Source organism: Myotis daubentonii, chromosome 13 (genome assembly GCF_963259705.1).
Source record: "Myotis daubentonii chromosome 13, mMyoDau2.1, whole genome shotgun sequence".
Classification (NCBI taxonomy): Eukaryota; Metazoa; Chordata; class Mammalia; order Chiroptera; family Vespertilionidae; genus Myotis; species Myotis daubentonii.
Window position 1 is genome coordinate 30,339,930 of NC_081852.1, and position 22,242 is coordinate 30,362,171.

The 22,242-nt window shown below is 38.8% G+C and overlaps 1 protein-coding gene across 2 annotated transcripts in view; it reads left to right on the forward strand.

Annotated features, from left to right (window-relative positions):
- SLC16A9 (solute carrier family 16 member 9) overlaps positions 1-22,242 on the forward strand; it is a 65,385-nt gene that overhangs the window by 18,668 nt on the left and 24,475 nt on the right. For both annotated transcript variants that reach the window (XM_059662662.1, XM_059662663.1), the window contains exon 2: positions 13,051-13,281. In XM_059662662.1, coding sequence (XP_059518645.1) covers positions 13,086-13,281 — 196 coding nt within the window. In that variant the 5' untranslated portion in view covers positions 13,051-13,085. The remainder of the gene's footprint in view (positions 1-13,050; positions 13,282-22,242) is intronic.

Below are 22,242 nucleotides of genomic sequence, written 5' to 3' on the forward strand. Positions count from 1 at the left end.
TCGTCCATGGGGTAGAAAAAGTAAGGAGTGTCGACTCAGGCCAGTCAAGTCCAATGGTTCAACTTTAAAAGGAGAGAGAGAGCAGGGGGTTCTAATGGAGCCTCAGATTCATCGTTACAAATCAGGAGTTCACGGAGTGAAGAGTAAAGGGGAGGACAGGTAGGCAGTAAAGGAGCAGAAGGTGCAGATAATGAGACATCAGAAGAACATTTAGAAATTTCTTCAACTTGAGTTTCTGAGGCAACTTGGAATTTGCTTTGGTTCATTTAGAATTTGTATTTTGGAGGAAAAAAAATTTTTGAATCACCTTATAAGTTGCGAGGCTTCAAAATGCCAATTAAAATATACTTCCCATTCAGGTTGCTTAGTTCTGTAGTCTTTTTCCAATTGTAATAAATGTTATACTAGCAAGATTGCCCAAATTAGTATGAGAACTTAGAGGAGGAATGACTAACTGTTGGAGAGTTAGGGTCGCATCAAGTAGGAGGAGACATTTAGGCTGTCTTTTTAAAAAATATTAATTGATTTTTAAAATATCAAATCTTTATTGTTGAAAGTATTACATATGTCCGCTTTCCCCTCCACTGATCCCTTCTAGCCCCGCCCCCCTTCACCACCCTATTGTCTGTGTCCATATGTTATGCACATATGCATACAAGTTCTTTGGTTGATCTCTTTCCATCCTCCCCCCCCACCCCCCCCCCCACCCCCGCTTTCCGGAGAAACAGGTGTTTGTCAGTAGGAAGTAAAGAAAGGTACTACAGCCCCTCTAGCAGCTGGTGGGGACTGAAGAGTCGGAGGCATAGTAAAGGGAAAAAGCATGGCTTAGGAGCTGGACTGTGACAGTGGCTTGGGGATCACAGGTTTGCGGGACATTCTGGAGAGGTGTGGTTGGGGCTGGATCATTGCACATCTTCAGAGGAAAACCAAAATAACCAGCAAACTAGCTGGGTATTTAAGGGCCTAAAGACCTAATATCACATAGACAAAACATGGATAGGTAAAACCAATATTTTCATTTTAATCTATAATTTTTTAGTAACATTATTCATTGATGGAGGGCTATACGTTCCATCTTTGATTTCTTGTGTGCTTAGAGTAAATTAAACAAAAACTTGTGCCCTGATAATGAATAAACTGTGTGTAGTGAGGAACTATGGGAAGATAGTTTGAAGCAGAATTTGAGATGATCAGAAGCACGGTCTGGAGAGATGGCTCAGGCAGCAGGCAGCGAGGATAAGCAGAGGGACCCATCACAGGTGGCTGTGACAGTGCAGGATTGGCAGAGACGATGGAGAGGAAGAGTCTGATCACAGGGCTCTGTGCCTGCAAGGCCCTGTTTCTGGTTGATAGGGACACTGGGGAGGTGAAGCAGGGAGGGGATGAGGAGTGGGCTTTCTGCTTGGGCAAATGGAAGTATGGTGATAGTTTTCCAAGTGAAATTCAGGAGGAGGAATTCTGGATATGTCAAGCAACTTAACTATTCCCACTTTATAAATGAGGAAACTGAGAAGGTTGTTAATTTGCTTAGCCACACGGCTAATGGCAGAGCCTCAGTAGGACTCCAGGAGAAATGATTCCAGGATTCTTGTTCTAAACCGGAGGCTTTTGGTGTTTCGACTGTGACCACAGTCAGATGTACTTTATAGCCTGACCCTGCACACATACATGGGCGCATGTAAACACAGAAGCAAAGTTTCGCAAAGTATTACCTTATCACCATGCAGGAGGTGCTCTTATATTTTCTATTCTCATCTATTTCATTCTGTTTTAAATTCCAATTTTTAAAAATGCTGCTCACAATACATGATTTATTTCAAGACCCATGACACATTGCATAGTTTGAACAAAACTGCTGTATACCACCACTGTGCATTGCTTCCCAAACTATAGCGTAATGCTCTTTTCTTTCTTTCTTTTTTTAAAACATTTTTATTGATTTCAGAGAGGAAGGGAGAGGGAGAGATAGAGAAACATCAATGATGAGAGAGAATCATTGACCTGTCTCCTGCATGTCCTACACCTAGGAATTGAGCCCACAACCCGGGATGTGCCCTGACCGGGAATCAAATGATGACCTCCTGGTTCATAGGTTGACACTCAACCACTGAGCCGTGCTGGCCAAGCTTAATGCTCTTTTCTATTAAATTCAAAAAACATTGATTGAGAGCCTACTACATGCATAGATATGGAAAGAACATAAAGAATATAAGATGTGCCCTGAGCCCAGAGTATTTTCAGTGTAGTGAGGAAAAAAGGAGAAAGACAAATAAATGACTAATTAGGATGCACGCCAATACAAAATAAAAAGGGAAGGGTATAAACAGCACATAGTGGAAACATAGAGGAAGCAGTAATTAATACTGGCTCTTAATATATGTTGCCTTGACTGGTAATGTTTAGTGTTTTTTGCATGCAAGAACACTAAAAGACTTTTATGAAATGAATAGAAATATCTTTGGAAAAGACTTTTAAGAATAAAGGTGAGCCCGGCTGGTGTTGATCTGTGGCTGAGCATGAACCAAGACATCCTGGGTTTGATCTCAGTCAGGGCACATGCCGGGGTGTCAGGCTCAATCCCCAGCAGGGGCAGCTGATTGATTATATATACTTCCATATTTAAACTTGAAGTTATCAGTGTTTATAAAATATGTTCTTATAAATGGGATATAGTCAGGCCTTGTCTTTTGTCTACTTTGACACTCTGCCTCTTAGTTTAGGTTCTTAGTTCATTTGCATTTAATCTCACTCATCCATGTTCCTATTTCTCCAATTCCCTTCCTCTTTCTCTAAAACTAACTAAATAAATAAATACAATTTTTTTAAAAGAATAAAGGCAAAAATAAATTTAAAGACCATAATATTCTGTGTATTATGCTCAAAGGAGTGGTCAAAGTAACATTATTATTATTTAGGTATCAGTTTGTTCAGTCTAAGTCCCTGAATGATGTCAGCACGTTCAGTCATATTAAAGAATATCCATTTAAAAAGTTTTAAAATAGAGGAGTATTTGTGAAAAGAAGTTTACAGCCAACTTTCCAAAGTAAAAGGATGCAGCTATAGGTATCATTTATGAACCTGCATTAGGTGATAACTCCTAAGATTAAGGGGAAAGAGGCTTAAGTAGAATCTATCAAAAAGCCTGTGGACATTGGGGTATAATGAGGAGTAGTGATGTTTATCTGGTAGAGTTTTATGTATTTTAAAAAGATACCATTTGAAAGTTTTTGGTACTGTGTCTGATACATAGAAAATGTTATTTGAAAATGGTAATTAAAAGTTATTCCAAGATGTGACTAAGTCATAGTACATTTAATCCTTAGAAAATGTTCTTAATCCCATTGTTTAGGTAATTCCTAAGAAAGGATAGTATCATTATTGAGATTTAAGGACAGTTGAAATATTTTTCATAGTCATGATTGACATGGATGAAAAGATCCATTTAAATAACTAAAAGCAGTCAAGTCTTTCATTCTATGCTTGTAGACTAGGATGTGCAATGAGTTAAGATGGTCTATAGTGCTGTACTGCAGTCCTTTTGCCCAATGGCCCAACACATTGAAATCACCTCAAACCCTTTAACAACCTGGCCTCACCCCCGAGGTCCTGTTTTCAGTGGTCTAGGGTTGGCCCGGGCATCGGTCATTTTTAAGCTCCCAGGGTGATTGTACTGTGCAACCAGGTTTGAAATCCCTTGCAGGTCTTAGTGTACCCTTTGGTGATTAGAAACATACTCAGGTGGATATACAACCTTAAAATGGGATCCGTTGTTTGCTTTTTTGATGCACACAGAGTTACCACCTTTTCTTAAGAACTAGTTTAGAAAAGAAGAGCTTAGGAGTCTCTTGTAGCCCTTGTCAACTTTGATGATTAATTCTCACTTCTATTCTACCAAAAAGTACCCCAATAACTGCAGAGCAGCATCTGGGAAAGGGGTGTTAGTCAGCGAGTGGCTTCCTGAGTTGAGCTGAAAGGAAGGAAGGAAATAAAAGAAGAAAATGAAAGCAAGGCAATGAAAGCTAACCTTATTTGGACTTCAGTGCCTCTTTGTTTTTCTTCTCTTGGCTATTGGTGACCTAAGAGCACACTGTCTTTGTCATTGTGGTCTTTCCCCACTTGCTGACTTGTTCTTACTGTCAGGAAATTATCCAGGATGCTGGGAAAAAAATATATATATCTTTTTATTTTTTCCTGAGGGAGAAATTTGGTAAAAATGGTGTGTGTGTGTCTGTGTGTGTGTCTGTGTGTGCGCGCGCACGCGTACACACAAACTATTGTGGTAGAGAAGTGTGGGCATTATGGATATTCTGGTCAGCTGTATTTATAAGGATAATACTTCCTCTGTCAAAATAAAAAATGAATTTCTATAGCAATCAATTATGCTTCAAAGGATACAGAATAATGAGACTTCTGTATGTCAGGCACTGTGCTAAGTGCTTTACATAAACGAATATTTACTCATCACAGCAATCTGATGAGGTAAGTTACTATCATTCTCCCCAGTTCATAGATGAAGAAAGTGAGGCACAGTGGTATTTAAGTGACTCGATGAAGGTCACCTTGGCCAGTATCAGAGCTTGGATGTACACTCAGGTTATCTAGTCCATGTTCCTATTCCTTATGCTAAATGTTCTAGAATATATATCTTCACATATTTATAGAAATAAATATATCTCTGTTTGTACTTGTATGAAACTGAAGCTATTGACATAACAAAAAAGTGGAAATTGTTCTAACTATTCATTGGGACCACATAGTACGATTACCAAAAGATCCCAGCTTCCCCCTCCCATTAATCCTCCCTAAACTGAGAGGTTGTTTTGCCAATTTGAACAAATTAGTAGGTGAATCCAACTTCATGTTGACAGCTTTATTGTAATCACCATCAACATTATCATCGCCATTAGAATGTTCTCAGAGTTTTACCATGACTGCTCTACTGGGACTGAGAGGCTGCCCAGGGCCTGTGGCTTGGACCCAGCCCGAGAGGTGGGGTGACCATTTCGGCACTGGCTGCCTGGAGATTCTGGGAGCTGCTTCTCCCTGCATCTTTTCCTGGGTTGCTGCAAAGCAGCAGGATGGCATTGTGGGTGGTTGAGTGCTTCTCCACAGGCAGTGTGCCCAGGCTTGGCCATTTGGGACAATGGGGAAGAGGCAGGAAAAGACTTTTCTCTCTTTGTGCTGGCAATGGTGTGTCCTTGCTCTCCTTGGAGCCACAGGAAGAAACTGAGCTCATTCTGTAGCCAGACCAGCTAGAGATTTGGGGCATTGGCCACATCAAAGTAAGTGTGGGGTTAATAGCAGTGCCACCACCAGTGGAAATAGTGCCAAATGCCACAAGCAAAGAGGGAGCAGGCATCTCTCCAGTCCTTTGTTCTCCGTCTGAGCTCCAGAGTACTTACTTGGAAAAATAAGTCATGCTCTCCTGAGAAGGTCCAATTACCGTATTTTTCCATGTATAAGACACCGTTTTTTTCTAAAACTGTTAGACTGAAAATAGAGGGGCGTCTTACACGTGGACGTCAGTGAGGAGGGAGCTGGGCCTGTGTGTAGCTGCCCATACCTTGTCAAACAGGCTTCCTCCAATCACGAGCCTTATTGTTACTGACGTCAGCTGATGCTGTAATTGGAGGTGGAGGTGGAGAGTGCACAGATGCAATAGCTTTCTGAGCTTTCTGAGTCCATAAAGATGTCAAAAGATAAAAAGATAAATACCGGTAAGCGATTGCCTTACTCTGCAAAATTCAAATGGAATCTAATCAGTTATGCAAAAGAGCATGGAAATAGAGCTGAAGAGAGACAATTTGGACCTCCTCCCACTGAGTGTATGATCAGACAGTGGAGAAAACAGGAAGAACAACTCCTTAAGATGCCAAAAAAGAAGAAGGCATTAAGAGGAAAACCAGCAAAATATTGATTTCTTAATTTTGGGTTGAAAAAGTGGGGGGCGTCTTATACATGGGGGCATGTTATACACAGAAAATGTAGTATTCTGCTCTTGTTTTGCATAAGTTTGATTTTTTAGAGACAGATACTTTTCTATCAACTTATAGTTCCTTTAGGTGTGTTAGCATGTTAGAGGTTGGTTTTTGAGTTGTTTGATACTTTCTTACACCATTTCTGTTTTCATAAAAAAAAAAACTTTTGCAAATCTACAGACAAATGGATGCAATCATCTTTTAAATTTCATATCACACACAACGATGTCCTTCTGTGTTTTCCCAAACATTTCATAGAAAATAACATTTGCCATGGTCATCACTCCTATAAGAATTTTTGCTTTTGTTTCTATTTGAAACCTAGATGTGTAGCGATCTTTGGGGGTAAATAAGCTTTGTCCTTGACAGCATAGATGACAGGGGAGAGCTAAAAGAACAGCCAAGTGCTGGCTGCTGCCTTGGAGTGGATCGGCTCAGAGCAGAAGAGTTTCCACTTGCTCCAGGTCCCCTTTCCATGATTGAACCCCCCTTTTATCTTCTTCCCTTCCTCCATTGGGACAGAAGAGTTGACATTTGGTCAGAAGTTGTTCTTCTATCCTATAGGGCAGCCATTCTCAGTCTGCTGGTGTGGCCTGGCATCAGGCATATTTAAATCACTCAGGTGATTCCGTGTAGTCAGTGTGAGAACCACTGTGGTTGGACAGTGTTTTTCAGAGTGCATCTGTGGATGACGTGTGTCAGAATCACAAGGCGACTTCTTAAAAATGCAAATTCAGAGAATCCTAACACATTGAAAATGCTTAGGCCTTAAGCCTGAAACTTGAAAGGAAAACAAATCCTAGTAGTACATACCTCTTTTGAATCATTCCAAATTGTAATGTGCCAATATTCAGATCTTGGTTTAAATGTTCTAAGTATTAAGAAATAACTAAAGACTAAAGCTTGGAAGCTCTAGATTTATAAATGTTTTAGTAACTAGTTGCTGTAGATCTCTGGTGTGAGTAATTATCAACTACTCCTTAGAAAGTGACTTTCAAGTTACCAGGAATACCTTATGGTTATTAAAGTAATTGCTAACATTTATTAACATTTTTTTTTTACTGTGTGGTAGGCACTGAGCTTTGCACTTCAAATTCACTGATATCATATTTTATAGATGAGAATACTGAGGCTCAGGGGCATTAAGTAATTTGGCTCAAAAACACATGGTCAATAGTATAGGCTGGATTGGAACCCAGATATACATCTAATATCAAAGCTCAAGATTTTAACCATTACTCAGTAGGTACTGGTCTGATTTATTTTCAGTTGGTGGTTCTATCTTGCCTTTATTTCACCAACAGTAATCATTCTTTAATAACCCCTTTCTGAATGTTATGTATAAATATCTCTTAACCAGTACCTACTGTTCTAGAACCAGATATTAGAAAAATTTCCCTCTTCCTCTCTTCCCCAGCATTATGGTAAAACTAAGGAGTAAAGGGAAGCTATAAAGCAATTGAAAATATTGTTAACTGGCTTCATAAAATTTTCTTTACATCCTTCTTCTATGTGTACATAAAGCAGCCAAAGGTCACTGATGTTTACATTAGAAACTCTGAAATTATGTTTTGTTTTCATTGCTTAGATTCTCCTTTTATGATGTGTAGACATACCTGCACCTTAACATCTTAACTACCTCTCTTACACTTGTCTTCATCAAAGGAGATTTGAGTGATTTATATTTGAATTCTGAGCTTCAGTATATATTTAGTATAGTTGTTTACCTATATTTTATTAGAATTCCCAAAGAATTCCTTGCCTTCATGTTTCTTTGAATACCCCAAGAATGCTTTTTATATGAACTTCCAAAGAATTTTTTTTATCAATGTAAATGTTAGCAATTACTTTAATAACCATAAGGTACTCCTGGTAACTTGAAAGCCACTTTCTAATGAGTAGTTGCTAGTTACTCACACCAGAGATCTACAGCAACTAGTTACTGAAACATTTATAAATCAAGACTTCCAAGACTCTTTAATCTTTAGTTACCCAAACCACAGTGGCGGAAACAAACGCTGGATGTTTGGAGGGGCAAAGGTCACAGTAGGGAGAGAGCAGTGCCAATATAGGAAGTGCTTCTGGCAGAACAAGTGTGCCTTTTAGTTTATGAAACTTGTTACCTATATTGGAGTCAGAACCAAACTATAATTTTCAGTAGCTTTTGAATGTTTCATTTTAACAGCTTTGTTGAGCTATAATTCACATACCATAAAATTCACTCATTTAATGTGTACAGTTCGGTGGATTTTATTTAAGAGTTACATAAACTGTACCACAATATACTTTTAAAACATTTAAACATAATTTTAAAACATGTGTATTACCCCAAAAAGAAACTCTGTGCCCTTTAAAGTCATTTCCCATTCCTACCGCTCAAGCAACCAATTCATCCCCACCAGCCACGTATGAGGGTTTCAGCTCTCCACATCCTGGCACATGGTTTAGAGCCTTCCATATAGTAAGAGGGGCATAAATGTAACTGAAGGAAGTCACCTAATTCTCCTTTTCCTTTAACAACAAATTCTAGCTTTAAGAGATATGCTATCTTTTATGCTAGCCATAATCAAATTTTATTGACTAATACTTTCTTATTATGGTTATTTTTATTTTATGCTCTCCTCTTTTCTCCCATGGAGGTTTATAATATGTGGAATATATTTAATTATTAAGTTAAGGATAAGAAATACACTTAAATTTTAAGATAACATTTTGTGATATCCCATCAAACCCTATAGTGTGGTTAAATTGCCCCAAAATTACAATGCTCTCTCAAAATAGTTTCTGGTTTTGAGTTTTATAAGATGTCTTTGTCATGCAGAGTCCAGGTTTGTTAACACTCTGGTTAAAAGAGTCCACATTCTCAGAGTGTACTAGAATATGCTATGACGATTATGTGTTTCTTAGAAGCATATTTTCATTCAGTTATATGAATAAGGGCTCCAAATTTTGAACATACTCATGGAACACGAGTCTAAATAAAACAATACCTTCTGGTACTTACCTATCTTGTTATTTTTGTTTAGGAGAAAATCCACAACTTAGATAATATAAATGGATTATTAATGCTAGGCTTTATTATATAACTGCGAATTCTATTTGGGGGTTATAAACACAGGCTTCTTGAGACACTTTCTTCTTCGTAAGTTTCAATTGAGCATGCCGTCTTCCTGTTTCTGTTTTCCTCTGGGAGCCCTGGAGAACCTACCCTCTTCATTTCCCACCAAACCTGTCAGGCCTATCCTGATTCCACACCCAGGTTTTTATTGTCCCACTTGCCAGAGCCACCCTTTCATGAGTCTCTCCATTGTTCTTTACAATTGACCTACTCCATGAGGCCTCCACTCCTGCTCCTGTCTTAATTACTTCCATTTCCATCTGATTCCTAAACATTTAATATTAATACACCTCTTTGACACTCAATTATATGCTCTCTTATGCACATGTCGTCCCTTTCTAACTGGGTTATAGTCTCCTTGAGGGCAAGGACCAGACATGTCATATCTCTTCTGATTTCCCTTGGTATCTAGTGCAATGTAATTTAAATTATAAGTGATCAAAACACCTTTTGAATAAACTTTGTTTTTATAATGCGTTTCTGCAAGTATTATAGAAATTTTGTTAACTTAGAGTTTTTATTTAAAAGAATGTCAGAAAGACGATTTTTATCACATTGGATCATAAGATATAAAGAAGGGGAGCTAATAAGATGATTTTTTTCAGGACAAAAATATGAAAATATGACATGTCTATATTTTCCATACTTTGTGGTCATAGGACTCTACTCAAAAGTTTAACTTTTGGCCCAAGTTAACTTTTTGGGACCAAGTGGGGTATGGGTGGGTAAAATTATCAACTTGAAATTACTGCATACTCACAATTTATTTATTCTGTTGCACATAAAAGAGATGAACACCAGCTACATCAACAAAATAATTTACTGAGTTAGCTCATAGAATGAAATGGAAGACTGGAGAAACTAGGCTTGGGTATCCCTAGGGAGTCAAGGTAAGGAACTGACAGAAGGCCTCTTCAATACACTACTATTGGGATCAATAAACTCTAAATAGTTTTCTTTCATTATTTATAGCCTTTCATTCAAGATTCAGGGTCCTAGGAGAGAAATCCTACTGGCCTTGCTTGGGCCAGGTACCACTCTACAGGTCAAGATCAAGGAACCTTGATGAATAGTCCCACCAACTGTTTAGCATAAGGAAGACCCAAATCCCCCAAAGGAAAAAGTGCACCATTACAAAAGGGAGGAAATGAAAACTAGTCTGTTTGTAAAATCTCCTTACAGAATACAGAATATTAGAGAAGTAGCAAGTGAGAGATATCTAAGGAATAGAGGAAACTACAGGAGAAAGGTATTACCCTGACAGAAAACAATAAATCACAAAATGGTATTTTTCACCATGCTCTATTGATACTACATGTATCTCAAACTACGAAACAAATGTCAGAAGCTGTTAGCCAACACTTTATAAAAACTTGTCTTTCTAGTCCGAGTTGGTACACATGAGAGCTTTGTATTTTAAAGGTTTGCTCTCTAGACTGTTTCCTGTGAGAAGAATTTCCCTGACTTCTTGTCCTATGTGTTGAAATGTCACCCCAGGCAATGCAAGGTAAGGTAAGGCAAAGCAAGGCAAGAAAAAGGTATTGGGTGGATAGAGGCATTTCTGTCTAGGTAGGTGCTAAAACTGGGAGGAAAGATATTCCTCCTCACCCTTTCACTCTCCCTCCTCCAAAAAAATATTGGCTTTTTCATGATTCTATTGCTTTTTTGTCTATGTGAATGTGTACTTTTCCTAATGTTCCATAATTTGAAGATTTAAATGAAGGAGAATCTCAAATGCATTTTTTTCCGCAACCTTTTAGTTTCATTAGATGTTTGGTTATTGCTGTCATACATTATCTACTTTAGGGAATTAAGACTCTTTTCTTTAGAAGGGATTCTGAACAAAAATTGCAAAGTAATAAATTCAGGAGAAGACCAGAATTATATTGTTTACTTTTATAATAAAGCAAGAGTAAATTTCTGATGAAGGGGCATATATGATTACTTCAAAGGATTTTAATATTTGGAGTATTCTGTCTGCTAACACCATTGTGTGGTCCGAGAGACTGGATTTTAGATGCTACCGTTTTGTGCACAAATTGTAACATCTTTCAGTTCTTAGTTATTAGATATTGAAATATTAAAATATTGAACATTCAGTTACTAAATAGTCAAGTTGTTTATGCAAAGGCCTATGGCAGGTGGGGACATGATTTTTGCCTAGTGCTCTAAATGTCAAAGTGAAAGTATTTACTGAAGCTTAGGTAAATTGATGGGTGTAACTATGACTCTTTTAAGCTAGCCAAATGTCTCACCATCTAATTAAGGATGTGAATGAATGGATGATTGATATTCCTAATGCCTTTCTCTATTATCTGATGAAACCACAGCCAGGGCAATGGCTTGGCAAAATCTTTGAGCAAAGAAGACTCTGTTGACCTTGACTATAAACTTGGCATGGTGAAGAGACACAAGGAGGCGTAGATTAAGTGGGAGCAGGGAGGTCAGGCTTTGGACTTCCAAATGCATTGCCACATATATTATTTCAGAACTTAGAAAAAGAAGAAACAATTTCAAATTTTTAAAAAATTATCATTATGATTCCAAAACTTAGTAAAAATTAAAAATAAAAATAGATAAATCTTACTTCTGAATTTAAAAATTCCCCTAAGTAGATTGATATAATCAAAATAGTGCATTAAACAAGGAAGATTTAATCCAAGAATTCAAGGATAGCTTAATAGTAGAAAATACAGACATTATTACATTAAAAGTTATAAGGAAAAAATCATAATCATCTCCTTGGGTACTGGAAATGCAGTTGGTAAAACATAGTAAGCATTCTTTATAACACTCGAAAATAGAAAAAAAATGAATGTTCATATAACTTGTGAAATAAACCTATCTTCGCCTCAGGGGCAGCACCTTGACATTTCAAGGCATTTCCACTGAAGTTAGAAACTAGACAAAGATATATACTCTTATTACTTAACATTATTTTGAGTGTCCCGTTCAATGCAGAGACAAAAGAAGGAAATCAGGAGTATAAAAGTTCAAAATAAGGAGGTAAAACTATCGGTTTGTAGATGAATATATAACTATATTTCATTAAGTGTTGTATATACATAAAAGAATCATCTAAAATGCAGGCAAGAGAATTTAGTAAGGTAGTAGGATTCAAAATTACCATACAGACATCAACAGATAAATCAAAGAAATAACCCCAATTATAATGTTAGTAAAAAGGATAAAATATCTAAAATAAAAATAAAAAGAAATGTTGGGGAAAACTTTAAACACTTAGAACACAAAAGTAGACTTGAACAAATGGAAATTAACACCATGTTCTTAGCTAGACTCAACATCATACAAAGTATTAATTTTCCTTAAATCGATATGCAAATTAACTTTAGTCCTCATGAAAACATCATCAGATATTTTTAGAGTCAGATTCAGAAATTTATATAAAAAAGTAAATAAACAAGAAGAGCCAAGGAAATACTGAAAAGCTATTCAATGATGGAGAGAGAGAGAGGAGGAACTTAGCCCCACTAGAACTTAAAATATATTTAAAATACTTTTTTTTAAAGACTTGGTAATTAAATGAATGTGGTAATGGTGAGTGAATAGATAGATCAATGGATCTATCCAAATAAACCTAGTCTTGCTAAGAATCTGCTTCCTGAGGACCCAAAGTGTAGCAGTAAACCCAAATCAGTTATTTCAGTGGCTGGGTGAGGCTGGAAATGTGGTGAATGGAGATAAAATTGGGAAGGAGACTTTTAACTCTATGCCTTTTTATAATTAAAAAAAAATTGGAGCCACATGTGTGTATTATTTAAATCATAAATTAAAACATTTCAGGTTCACTTTATATGCCAGTGGTATTTTATGCTTTTCCACGTGTATTTTTTGAAAACGTCTTTTATGTTTCAGTTTAGAAGATATTTTTAACCCAAAATACTATGCCCCACCTCACTCTAAATACGCTTTTCTTCTCTGTTTGTGTTTCAGACCCACAGAGGCGCGCCTCCTGATCTCACCTTACGATGGAAATGAAGGGGTCACCTGATGGCGGATGGGGCTGGGTGATCGTGCTTGTCTCCTTCTTCACTCAGTTTCTGTGCTATGGGTCCCCGATAGCGGTTGGAGTCTTGTACTTAGAATGGCTGGATGCCTTTGGTGAAGGGAAAGGAAAAACAGCCTGGGTCGGATCCCTCGCAAGTGGAGTCGGCTTGCTTGCAAGTAAGTGGGTAAATGTATGCTTCTCCTGACTCATTAGTCATTTAATTACGTTTGCTGCATCACTAACACTGTGCAAGGCATAGTAGGCTATTTGTTTTTAAAGTATAACATGTTTTTCTTGCCTTCATTGGGATTATATAACCACTCTTAACATGTAATAAGCTTGTGTGAAAACACAGAAATTCCATAAGATATTCATTCATTCATGTCTTTATTCATTTATTGGCTACTGTGTGCTAGACAGTGTGCTAGATGCTGAATATGAAAAGATGAAGAGCAAACACATCATTCTGTCCTTAAGAGGCTCACAGTCTCGTGAGAGACACACTTCTATGAGTAAGAATGATACAGGGAAATGAGGGCAGTGATTCAGGAAGTGATTCAGGCATGTCCACTGAATGCTGGTAGTCCTATTACATGTTTCATAATTATGCCTCTAATTCAGATACGCTGTGATCAAATCACATGTTCTACATTTGTATCACCTTTATAAGAAAAATTTTACATGGCAAAGGGCAGTCCCATCTCACAATGATGACGCTATTAAGGATTTTAATATAGTGTTTTTTAATAAGATATATGTGATATATTTTGTGTGACCTTCATATAATGTCTCCAAAAGTAATATTCTTGATAAACATTTATATCTGATATAATAGTGATTCCTATAATCTTTACAGAGAAAATAGCAGAGGGGCTTTTATATTCATCTTAAGACTTAAAATCATATGGCACTTCAATTTCTGGTATAATAGTTTAAACTCTGCGGTAATATTTAGTGATTATCACTCTAACTTGTTGGCAAACTTACAGGTGTGCTAAACTGGTGACGTAGATTGGATCATTAGCCCCGGGGTATCTTCCTGTGTGCTGTGAACTTGATGTGATTTGTTGAGCAAATCACAATTTCTATTCTTACAGGGAAAATAAGGACATTTACTATAGAGATTTGTAAGGTATTTTTGAGCTCTAAAATAATTTGGAATGGAAATAAAATGCATTAGCCATTTCTTTTTTTAAAATGTTGTCTTTCCTAAATCATAAAGGGGACTTCTTAAAACAAAACAAAATGAAACAAAAACAGTTGCTTCCAATTGATGTTAAGTTAAAACTAAGACTTGCTCCTAATGACTATGTACAGTGAGTGACTGGTTATTAGACTTGATGATTATTGTGATGATCACTTTGTAAGGTATAAAATGTTGAATCACTATGTTGTATACTTCATACTAATATAATATTGCATGTCATTTAATAATTAAAAATAAAGTAAAAAAAATAAATACATCCAACTTAAAAAAACAAAAACAAGACCTGAAAAACAATGTTGGATCATCTGGCCATGTCACATAAGATCATTAAACATAACCAAACAAATGAAAATTATACTGTCATTTTTGAGCTCAAGATAAACAGTAAAAGTTTTCCCAAGATTTATTTGAAAGGGTTTTTACCACCCTGAACATGCATGATCTTGTCTGAAAGGGTTTTTCAAAATGTGAATTGTTTGTAAAACTACAAAGTACAAGTGGACGATCATTTATATGTTAATATACGTATTAATTTTGAGAAAATGATCTAATGTGAAGGGGAGAGAATTTTTTAATGTTCTCCAGTTAGTCACCATTTTTATTAGCAGATATGAAGTTAAACAGAAATGTAGCTACCTTGCTGGTCAGAGCTGAGGCTGAGACTCTGAAAACGAAACTGCACTCTATCCTTTTTCTAAGTTAACTCTGTCGCAAGGGCCAGGAGCAGCTCCTGTTACTTGTAGGCAAGGTTGGCTGCATAATTTGCAGGCCCCAGTGCAAAATGAAAATGCAGGGATCTTGTTAAAAAAAAATAAAGAAAACCATAGAACAGCAGATCATTGTGTGGCCTTGCTAAGAGCTAAGCCCTGTGCACTTGCATAGGTCACAAGCCCATGAAGCCAGCCCTGCTTGAGGCTGGAGATATAGAGTATCCCACCGAAGTTCAGAGGAGACAACAAGTACCGGTGTGGGGGGTGGGATGTTGGCCTTAAGTCAGAAACTACTTCAAGTCCTGGTTCTACCACTATTTAGCTGAGAGATCTTGTGCAAGTCACTTAACTTTCATGTCATTAACTAGGAGAGGAGGTACTTGGAGCAGGTAATTACAGCTTTTGAAGATGAGCATAGAATAAGGAGACCAAAGGATTAGACAATGAGGAAATGGTGGGAAAGAATGATGAGCTACCCCTTAAGGGTGTGTGTTTGTGTGTATGTTGTATGTGTATGTGTGCATTTAATTGTTGTCCACTGAACATATGTGATATTGGCTTCCCTTGGCTCTTCATAGCATAAATTAAAGGACAAATCCTGAAAACTATGGTAATATAGAATTAGCAAGAGGGGTCTACAAGTATGTGCACCACATTAACCATTTACTTTTTTGAGAACTTTGTTCTACAGAGAAACAAACAGATCAATATCTTGGAAATGGGAAAAGTATCTCATGTTGGTGATTCAAATGATTGTCAGTGGTTCTTAACCAGGGGGGTTGTTAGAATCACCTATAGAAAAATTTCAGCATATAATCACCTGGATTTGATCATTAGGCATTCTAAGTCAGTCAGTCTACACTGGGGCCCAGATATGTGAATTTTTAAAAGCCCCCAACGTGATTTTCAGTTGGGAGCTACATTTAAGCCTCTCTATTTAGAATTTCTTGATGTATGATTTGCTTAGACATATTTATAAAGGGAACTATTGTATGTTTCTGCTTGGATGTGGCACTGCTTCTGCCACATAAATCATGAAAAATAAATTATGTTCAATGGTTCTGTTTTTTTTTTGTGGGGTTTTGGTGAAAAACACACATAAATGGGCATCTTTGCATTCTTTTTGATAAAAGATAATCTATACATATATATATACACACACACATCTTTTTTATAAAAGATGGGCTTATAAAAAGTTGCTTTTTTAAAATTTTATTTTATTTATTTTTTTTGAAATTTCTTTTTTTTTAATTAAATCTTTATTGTTCAGATTATTACATTTGTTCCTCTTTTTCCCCCCCATAACTCCCCTCCTCCCAGTTCCAGCCCCACCCTCCACCCTCACTCCCCACCCACTGTCCTCATCCATAGGTGCACAATTTTTGTCCAGTCTCTTCCCGCATCTCCCACACCCCTTTCCCCCCCAAGAATAGTCAGTCCATTCCCTTTCTATGTCCCTGATTCTATTATGATCACCAGATTATTTATTCACTTGATTCTTAGATTCACTTGTTGATAGATGCATGTTTGTTGTTCATAATTTGTATCTTTACCTTTTTCTTCTTCTTCCTCTTCTTAAAAGATACCTTTCAGCATTTCATATAATACTGGTTTGGTGGTGATGAACTCCTTTAGCTTTTCCTTATCTGTGAAGCTCTTTATCTGACCTTCCATTCTGAATGATAGCTTTGCTGGATAAAGTAATCTTGGTTGTAGGTTCTTGGTATTCATCACTTTGAATATTTCTTGCCATTCCCTTCTGGCCTGCAAAGTTTCTGTTGAGAAATCAGCTGACAATCGTATGGGTATTCCCTTGTAGGTAACTGAGTTTCTTTCTCTTGCTGCTTTTAAGATTCTCTCTTTGTCTTTTGCTCTTGGCATTTTAATTATGATGTGTCTTGGTGTGGTCCTCTTTGGATTCCTTTTGTTTGGGGTTCTCTGCGCTTCCTGGACCTGTAAGTCTATTTCTCTCACCAGGTGGGGGAAGTTTTCTGTCATTATTTCTTCAAATAGGTTTTCAATATCTTGCTCTGTCTCATCTTCTGGCACCTCTATAATTCTGATGTTGGTACGCTTGAAGCTCTCCCAGAGGCTCCTTACACTATCTTCGTATTTTCGGATTCTTTTTTCATTTTGCTTTTCCAGTTGGGTGTTTTTTCTTCTTCGCATTTCGAATCTTTGACTTGATTCTTGCGCTCCTCTGGTCTGCTGTTGGGTGTCTGTATAATATTCTTTATTTCAGTCTGTGTATGCTTAATTTCTAATTGGTTCTTTATTACAACATCGAGGGTCTCATTAGATTTCTTGAGGATCTCACTACATTTATCAGTGGCTTCTAGACAGTTCTTGAGAGACCTTAAAAGTGTGGTTCTGAACTCTATATCCTCCATGGACAATTTTGTCCTGTTTCTTTGTCTCCGCATTTTTTATGCTTTCTTGGTGCACCCCCTAGTGGTCTTTGTGCGCAGTCTTGTTGTAGTTAAGCCTTGACTGTTGTCGGCAATAGTGGGGGTGATTTGACCTACAGGCTAACTGGCTATGAGAGTCCACTGTGTCTGCAGTGGGAGAGCTTCTGTGCTGGATCTCTAGGGAGGTGCTAATCTAGCATTTGCCTGAGGCTATCTGGCAAATGGCTCTGCGCAGGGCTTGGGCTGGGCGGGTCCCTGGGGACCTACAGGGTGGGCGGAGCAAGCAATTATGGCTGCTCTCAGTTCCGTCCCTAGGGGCTCTGTCTCACAGAGTCCCAGCAACCGCTGCAAACCTCGGAGAGAAAGCTGCCTTCGATTTCCCACCGAAGCCAGACAGTCCCGCTTCTCCCATTTGAGTCTGGGTCCCTAGAGACTCGCCCGGATCTGGAGCTCAGAGTCTGAAACTCCCTCCTGATTGAAAACAACAACCGCGCCCTCCACCGCCAGCCCGCTCCATGCGCACTCCGCACCTGAGTATTTCACTTCAGCACTGCACCTCCTCTGAGTCTGGGTATGATATTCTCTTTCCTCCTAGTTGTAGAATTTCCATTCAGCCAGCCTTCCTGTGGTTCTGGATGATGTCCGTTCCGTCTTTAGTTGTTTTTTGAAGAGGTTGTTGGAGGCAGCAATCTCCGGCGTTAACCTATGCCGCCATCTTGGTTTTTCTCCGTCAAAAGTTGCTTTTTAAAAATAAAAATAAAATTTAAATTGATTTCAGAGAGGAAGAGAGAGGGAAAGAGAGATAGAAGGATCGATGATGAGAGAGAATCATTGATTGGCTGCCTCCTGCACGCCTCCCACTGGGCATTGAGCCAGCAACCCAGTCATATGCCCTGACTGGGAATCAAACAGGTGACCTCCTGGTTCAGAGGTAGACACTTAATCACTGAGCCACAACAACCAGGCTACAGTTGCTCTTAAGTTCAGGAATATGTATGCATTACTGGAGTTTGTCCAAAAAGCCAATTTCCTACCCATCTGTGAGTGGTGTGGAGAGGTGGTGGGCCCAGGAGTCTTCTTTTAACTAGTTCCCCAGATGATTCTGATATAGGCAGGTCATATCATATGTGAGAAAAATGTGTTATTTTCTTTCCTCAGTTTTGTCCAGAGAAGGCAGGGTAGGCGTCATCTTTGATTAGTTCTGTGATGTGACCTCTGGAACTTTACAATTGAGCAAGGCAACAGAGTAAGTACAATTGCCCAGCAGCATAGAAATTCTATTCTTCATATACTTGTCCCTTAAGTTCGCTAAGTGCCCTGTGTGCCTGGCTCAGTCCAGCCACTTTCACTTACTTGCTCTTAGTTGTTCCTAAAAACAACGCACTGAGATGGGCATTATTGTCCTCCAGGTTGAGTGACCTAGCCAATTTGAAACCCATTCTCTAAGAGAAAGTGGCACCTGAGCCCCAGTTTTCTAACCTGCTAAGCCTATTTCTTCATCTTTAAATTGAAGGTAATAAAAGTACCTACCTTACGTGCTTGTATGGTAAATGCTCAGTAAATATTGCTTAGTAGGGAACCAGAGTTACCCACAAAAAAATTATTTTCCTAAGCAGTCCCAAAGAATCTGTAAAAGAAAGGGTCCCTTCAGGATGAAAGACAAAGACATTTCTAGAGGGGTGAGCAGGAGGGAGAGCTAGAACTTTGTCAAGATTGTGCCTAAGCATCTGAAATTTAAAGGACCACCACTTGTCTCTGACAAACCTAGATTTGGACAGTAGTTGAGTAGCATATTAGAGCTATGAAAAAAAATGCAATTCTTAACTTTACAGTCTTCATAGTCTTAATTCCTTCTCTTTGAAACTTGAGTAGTTGAGGAGAAAATACTTCTTCCTCTGACATGATTTGTCTGTGCAGATTATCCTCAGGATGCACAAAGATGAGTACCAAAGAGCCTAAGCACCAAAGAACCTACCTCTCTAAGTTGTATATTGATAACCAGCTCACCATCATTATACTCCCCCACAGTCTCCTCTCCTCTGTGCTAGAAGGGATTAGTAGTCTCAAGGAAGAGACAGGAAAAAGAAAAGGTTACTGATAATTTGAGACATCCCAAATATCAAGGAGAATAGCAGGAACCAGACAATCTTTGGAGTTTTATAAGATAGGTGGGCCACACAGGAGGATGGGCTGTATAAGGTGGACGGTCAGGAAGAGGGCGGGCCATGCAAAGTCCTCGTATGCACAAGTGTGGAGTCTGCACTGCAGATGATGCACTTTGGTTGAGTAAATTTGTCCGGAGAAGGAGAGATTGTGATGGTTGGGAGGTGTGATGGTCATTGTCAATTTGGCTAGGCCACATTCCCCAATTATTCAAACACTAATATAGGTGTTGCTGTGAAGGTATTTTGTAGGTATGCTCAAACTCCATAATCAGTTGACTTTTAAGAAAGGATGATTATCCCAGATAATCTGGTGGACTGATTCAATCTATTGAAAGGCCTTAAGAGAAGAGATGAGCTTTCCCAGGATAAGAAGTTCTGCCTGTGGGCTGTAGTTCAGCCTGTGCCAAGTTCTCACCCGCCCTTCCTTGCCTAGCCAGATCCCACAATTGCATAAGCCAATTCCTGGTGATAAATCTCTTAATATATAGGGTTGGTTTATAGTTGTGAGTACATGGAACACAGTTTATTCTTATATTATGATTTATTATTATATTATTTTCCATAAGAACAACTATAAACCTATTGTTGCCCCAACCTACATGTCTTCTTCTGGTTCTGTTTCTCTGGCTAAAACCTGAATGATACAGAAGGAATGAAAGGTAACTGAACTAGTTCAAGAAGGGTGGGACCATTTTTTAGACAATAGAGTTGCTGAAACAGCAGGGAGATCTTTTGTTTCTACAAAGCCCCTCAAATTGCAGAGTCAATAAATCTATCCCTAAATTAATCTAGTGCAGGGATGGAAACATCCGCCTGTGGGCCATGTAAGGCCTGAGAAGTCATTTGGTCTGGCCCTGCCAAGGCAACCACAGGTGGGACTTGAAATTCAATAAATCTAGGAGCTTTTTTTCATGGCAACATAAATTTTTGTTAAGTGATTTATATTAAGCAGATGATGTTGTAAATGTACAAATGGCCGTTGGCAGAAAAAAGGTTCCCCACCTCTGTTAAGTGAGTCATTATGGCCCACAGGCTTGTTGAATGTGAGTGCTGGCTGGCAGAGCTGGGTGTGATCATATATGTAGATTTTACTCCCAGGCACTGTTACCTCTTTCAAGCAGGACTGAAATTCTGCCTCCTACAAAGGTTCTGTTACAGTGGCCAGTTCACAGAGTATTAGGTAGTTCCAGGATTGGTGAGAAGAAATGGCAGGGTTTAGTTAAGCTCTCCTCCATCCCTACATAATACTGTCAAACTAACCAACAGACAAAGCAGTCAATACTGGACATAGAATCAAGGATTTGAGTGGGTGCAGCTCCTTCGTGCCTTTCTCTTCCTCAGAGAGAGGATGAATTTAAAATTCTTGCTCTCAGGAGGTCACGGTTCGAGTCCCGGTCAGGACTCATGCCTGGCTTTCGGGCTCCAATCAGTGATTCTCTCTTATCTTTGATGTTTCTCTCTCCCTTCCTCTCTGAAATCAATAAAAAAAATATATTTTTTAATAAAATAAAATTCCTGGTCTCAGCAGGAAGAAGGAGTGCTCTTTTGTTGGGTCCCCTGCTTTTTAGGAGGAAGGTAGGACTATTGTGGGCCCAGTCTACTCAGCTAGGAAATCCTTGTTCCACTGCAGTCACAACCTGGTTACTGCTCTATTTTCTTTATCATTGTACCATTGTTGTAGGCAGCTAGAGTGGCACTGGGTGTTAGACTGGTAGGGTCAGACCAGACCTGGGTTCAGCAACTTCAGTACTTGAGTTCTGGCTAGGAAAGAATTCAGAGCCAAGACTCAAACTATAAGAGAACATTTACTTAGAAATCACAGAGGTAGAAGAAGTAATTCATAGAAGAAATGGGCTGAGGAAACAAGTTATAGAGGCCAAGGAGGGCCCTTGGAGCTTGGGAGTGAGGAAGGTCATGGTAACACTCCTAAGGGGAGGGAGGGGGGAGGGAAAGGTGGGAGTGTGCCCCCAGGCGGGAGAGCCCACTGGGTACTCAGTCCTAAGAGTTTTATGGGTGGAGATTTTAGGGCAGGTCTCAGGGAAAGATCTTAATAGGATATTTATCAGCTTTCCAGGTGTGTGCTTTCAGGGTTGGTGTCTCCACTGATTGATTGGTCAGTGCCAGGGTTGGGGTGTCATTATTCAATGCAGCTGGTCCTGAGGTCAGCATGGGGTCGCTTGTCTAGTTTTGCTGCTTTTCTGGTCCTGGAGCTGAAATACAACTGAGGCCAAATGTTATCTCTAGTAAGGAAAGGTCAAGGGTCCAAACAGCATGACGAGCCATATGCTAGAGGAGGGAAGGTCACCCTAGGGCAAGGTCCCACCCCACAGTTGTCCTTTGCTAGGCACCTGAGGCTTTCCATCCTGGTGACCTTCTGTACCTGGCCCATCGTCCTTGCTCTGCTCATGTCTGTCTAAGTGCCTCCCACACCATCGTCCTACATATGGCTTCAGTGAAGCAGGCCTGCCCATCTGACCAATTTTGGGACTCTGAAACTTTCTGGAAGAGAGAAGGGCATGGAAGTGAATTTATGTCCTGAAGGGAATAATTTCTTTCCCGAAACTATCTAATAATAATAATTACATATTGGAAAATCATATAACCAGACTTCATGGCTCAGTTCAAGACTTTGTTCCTTGGCCCCTGG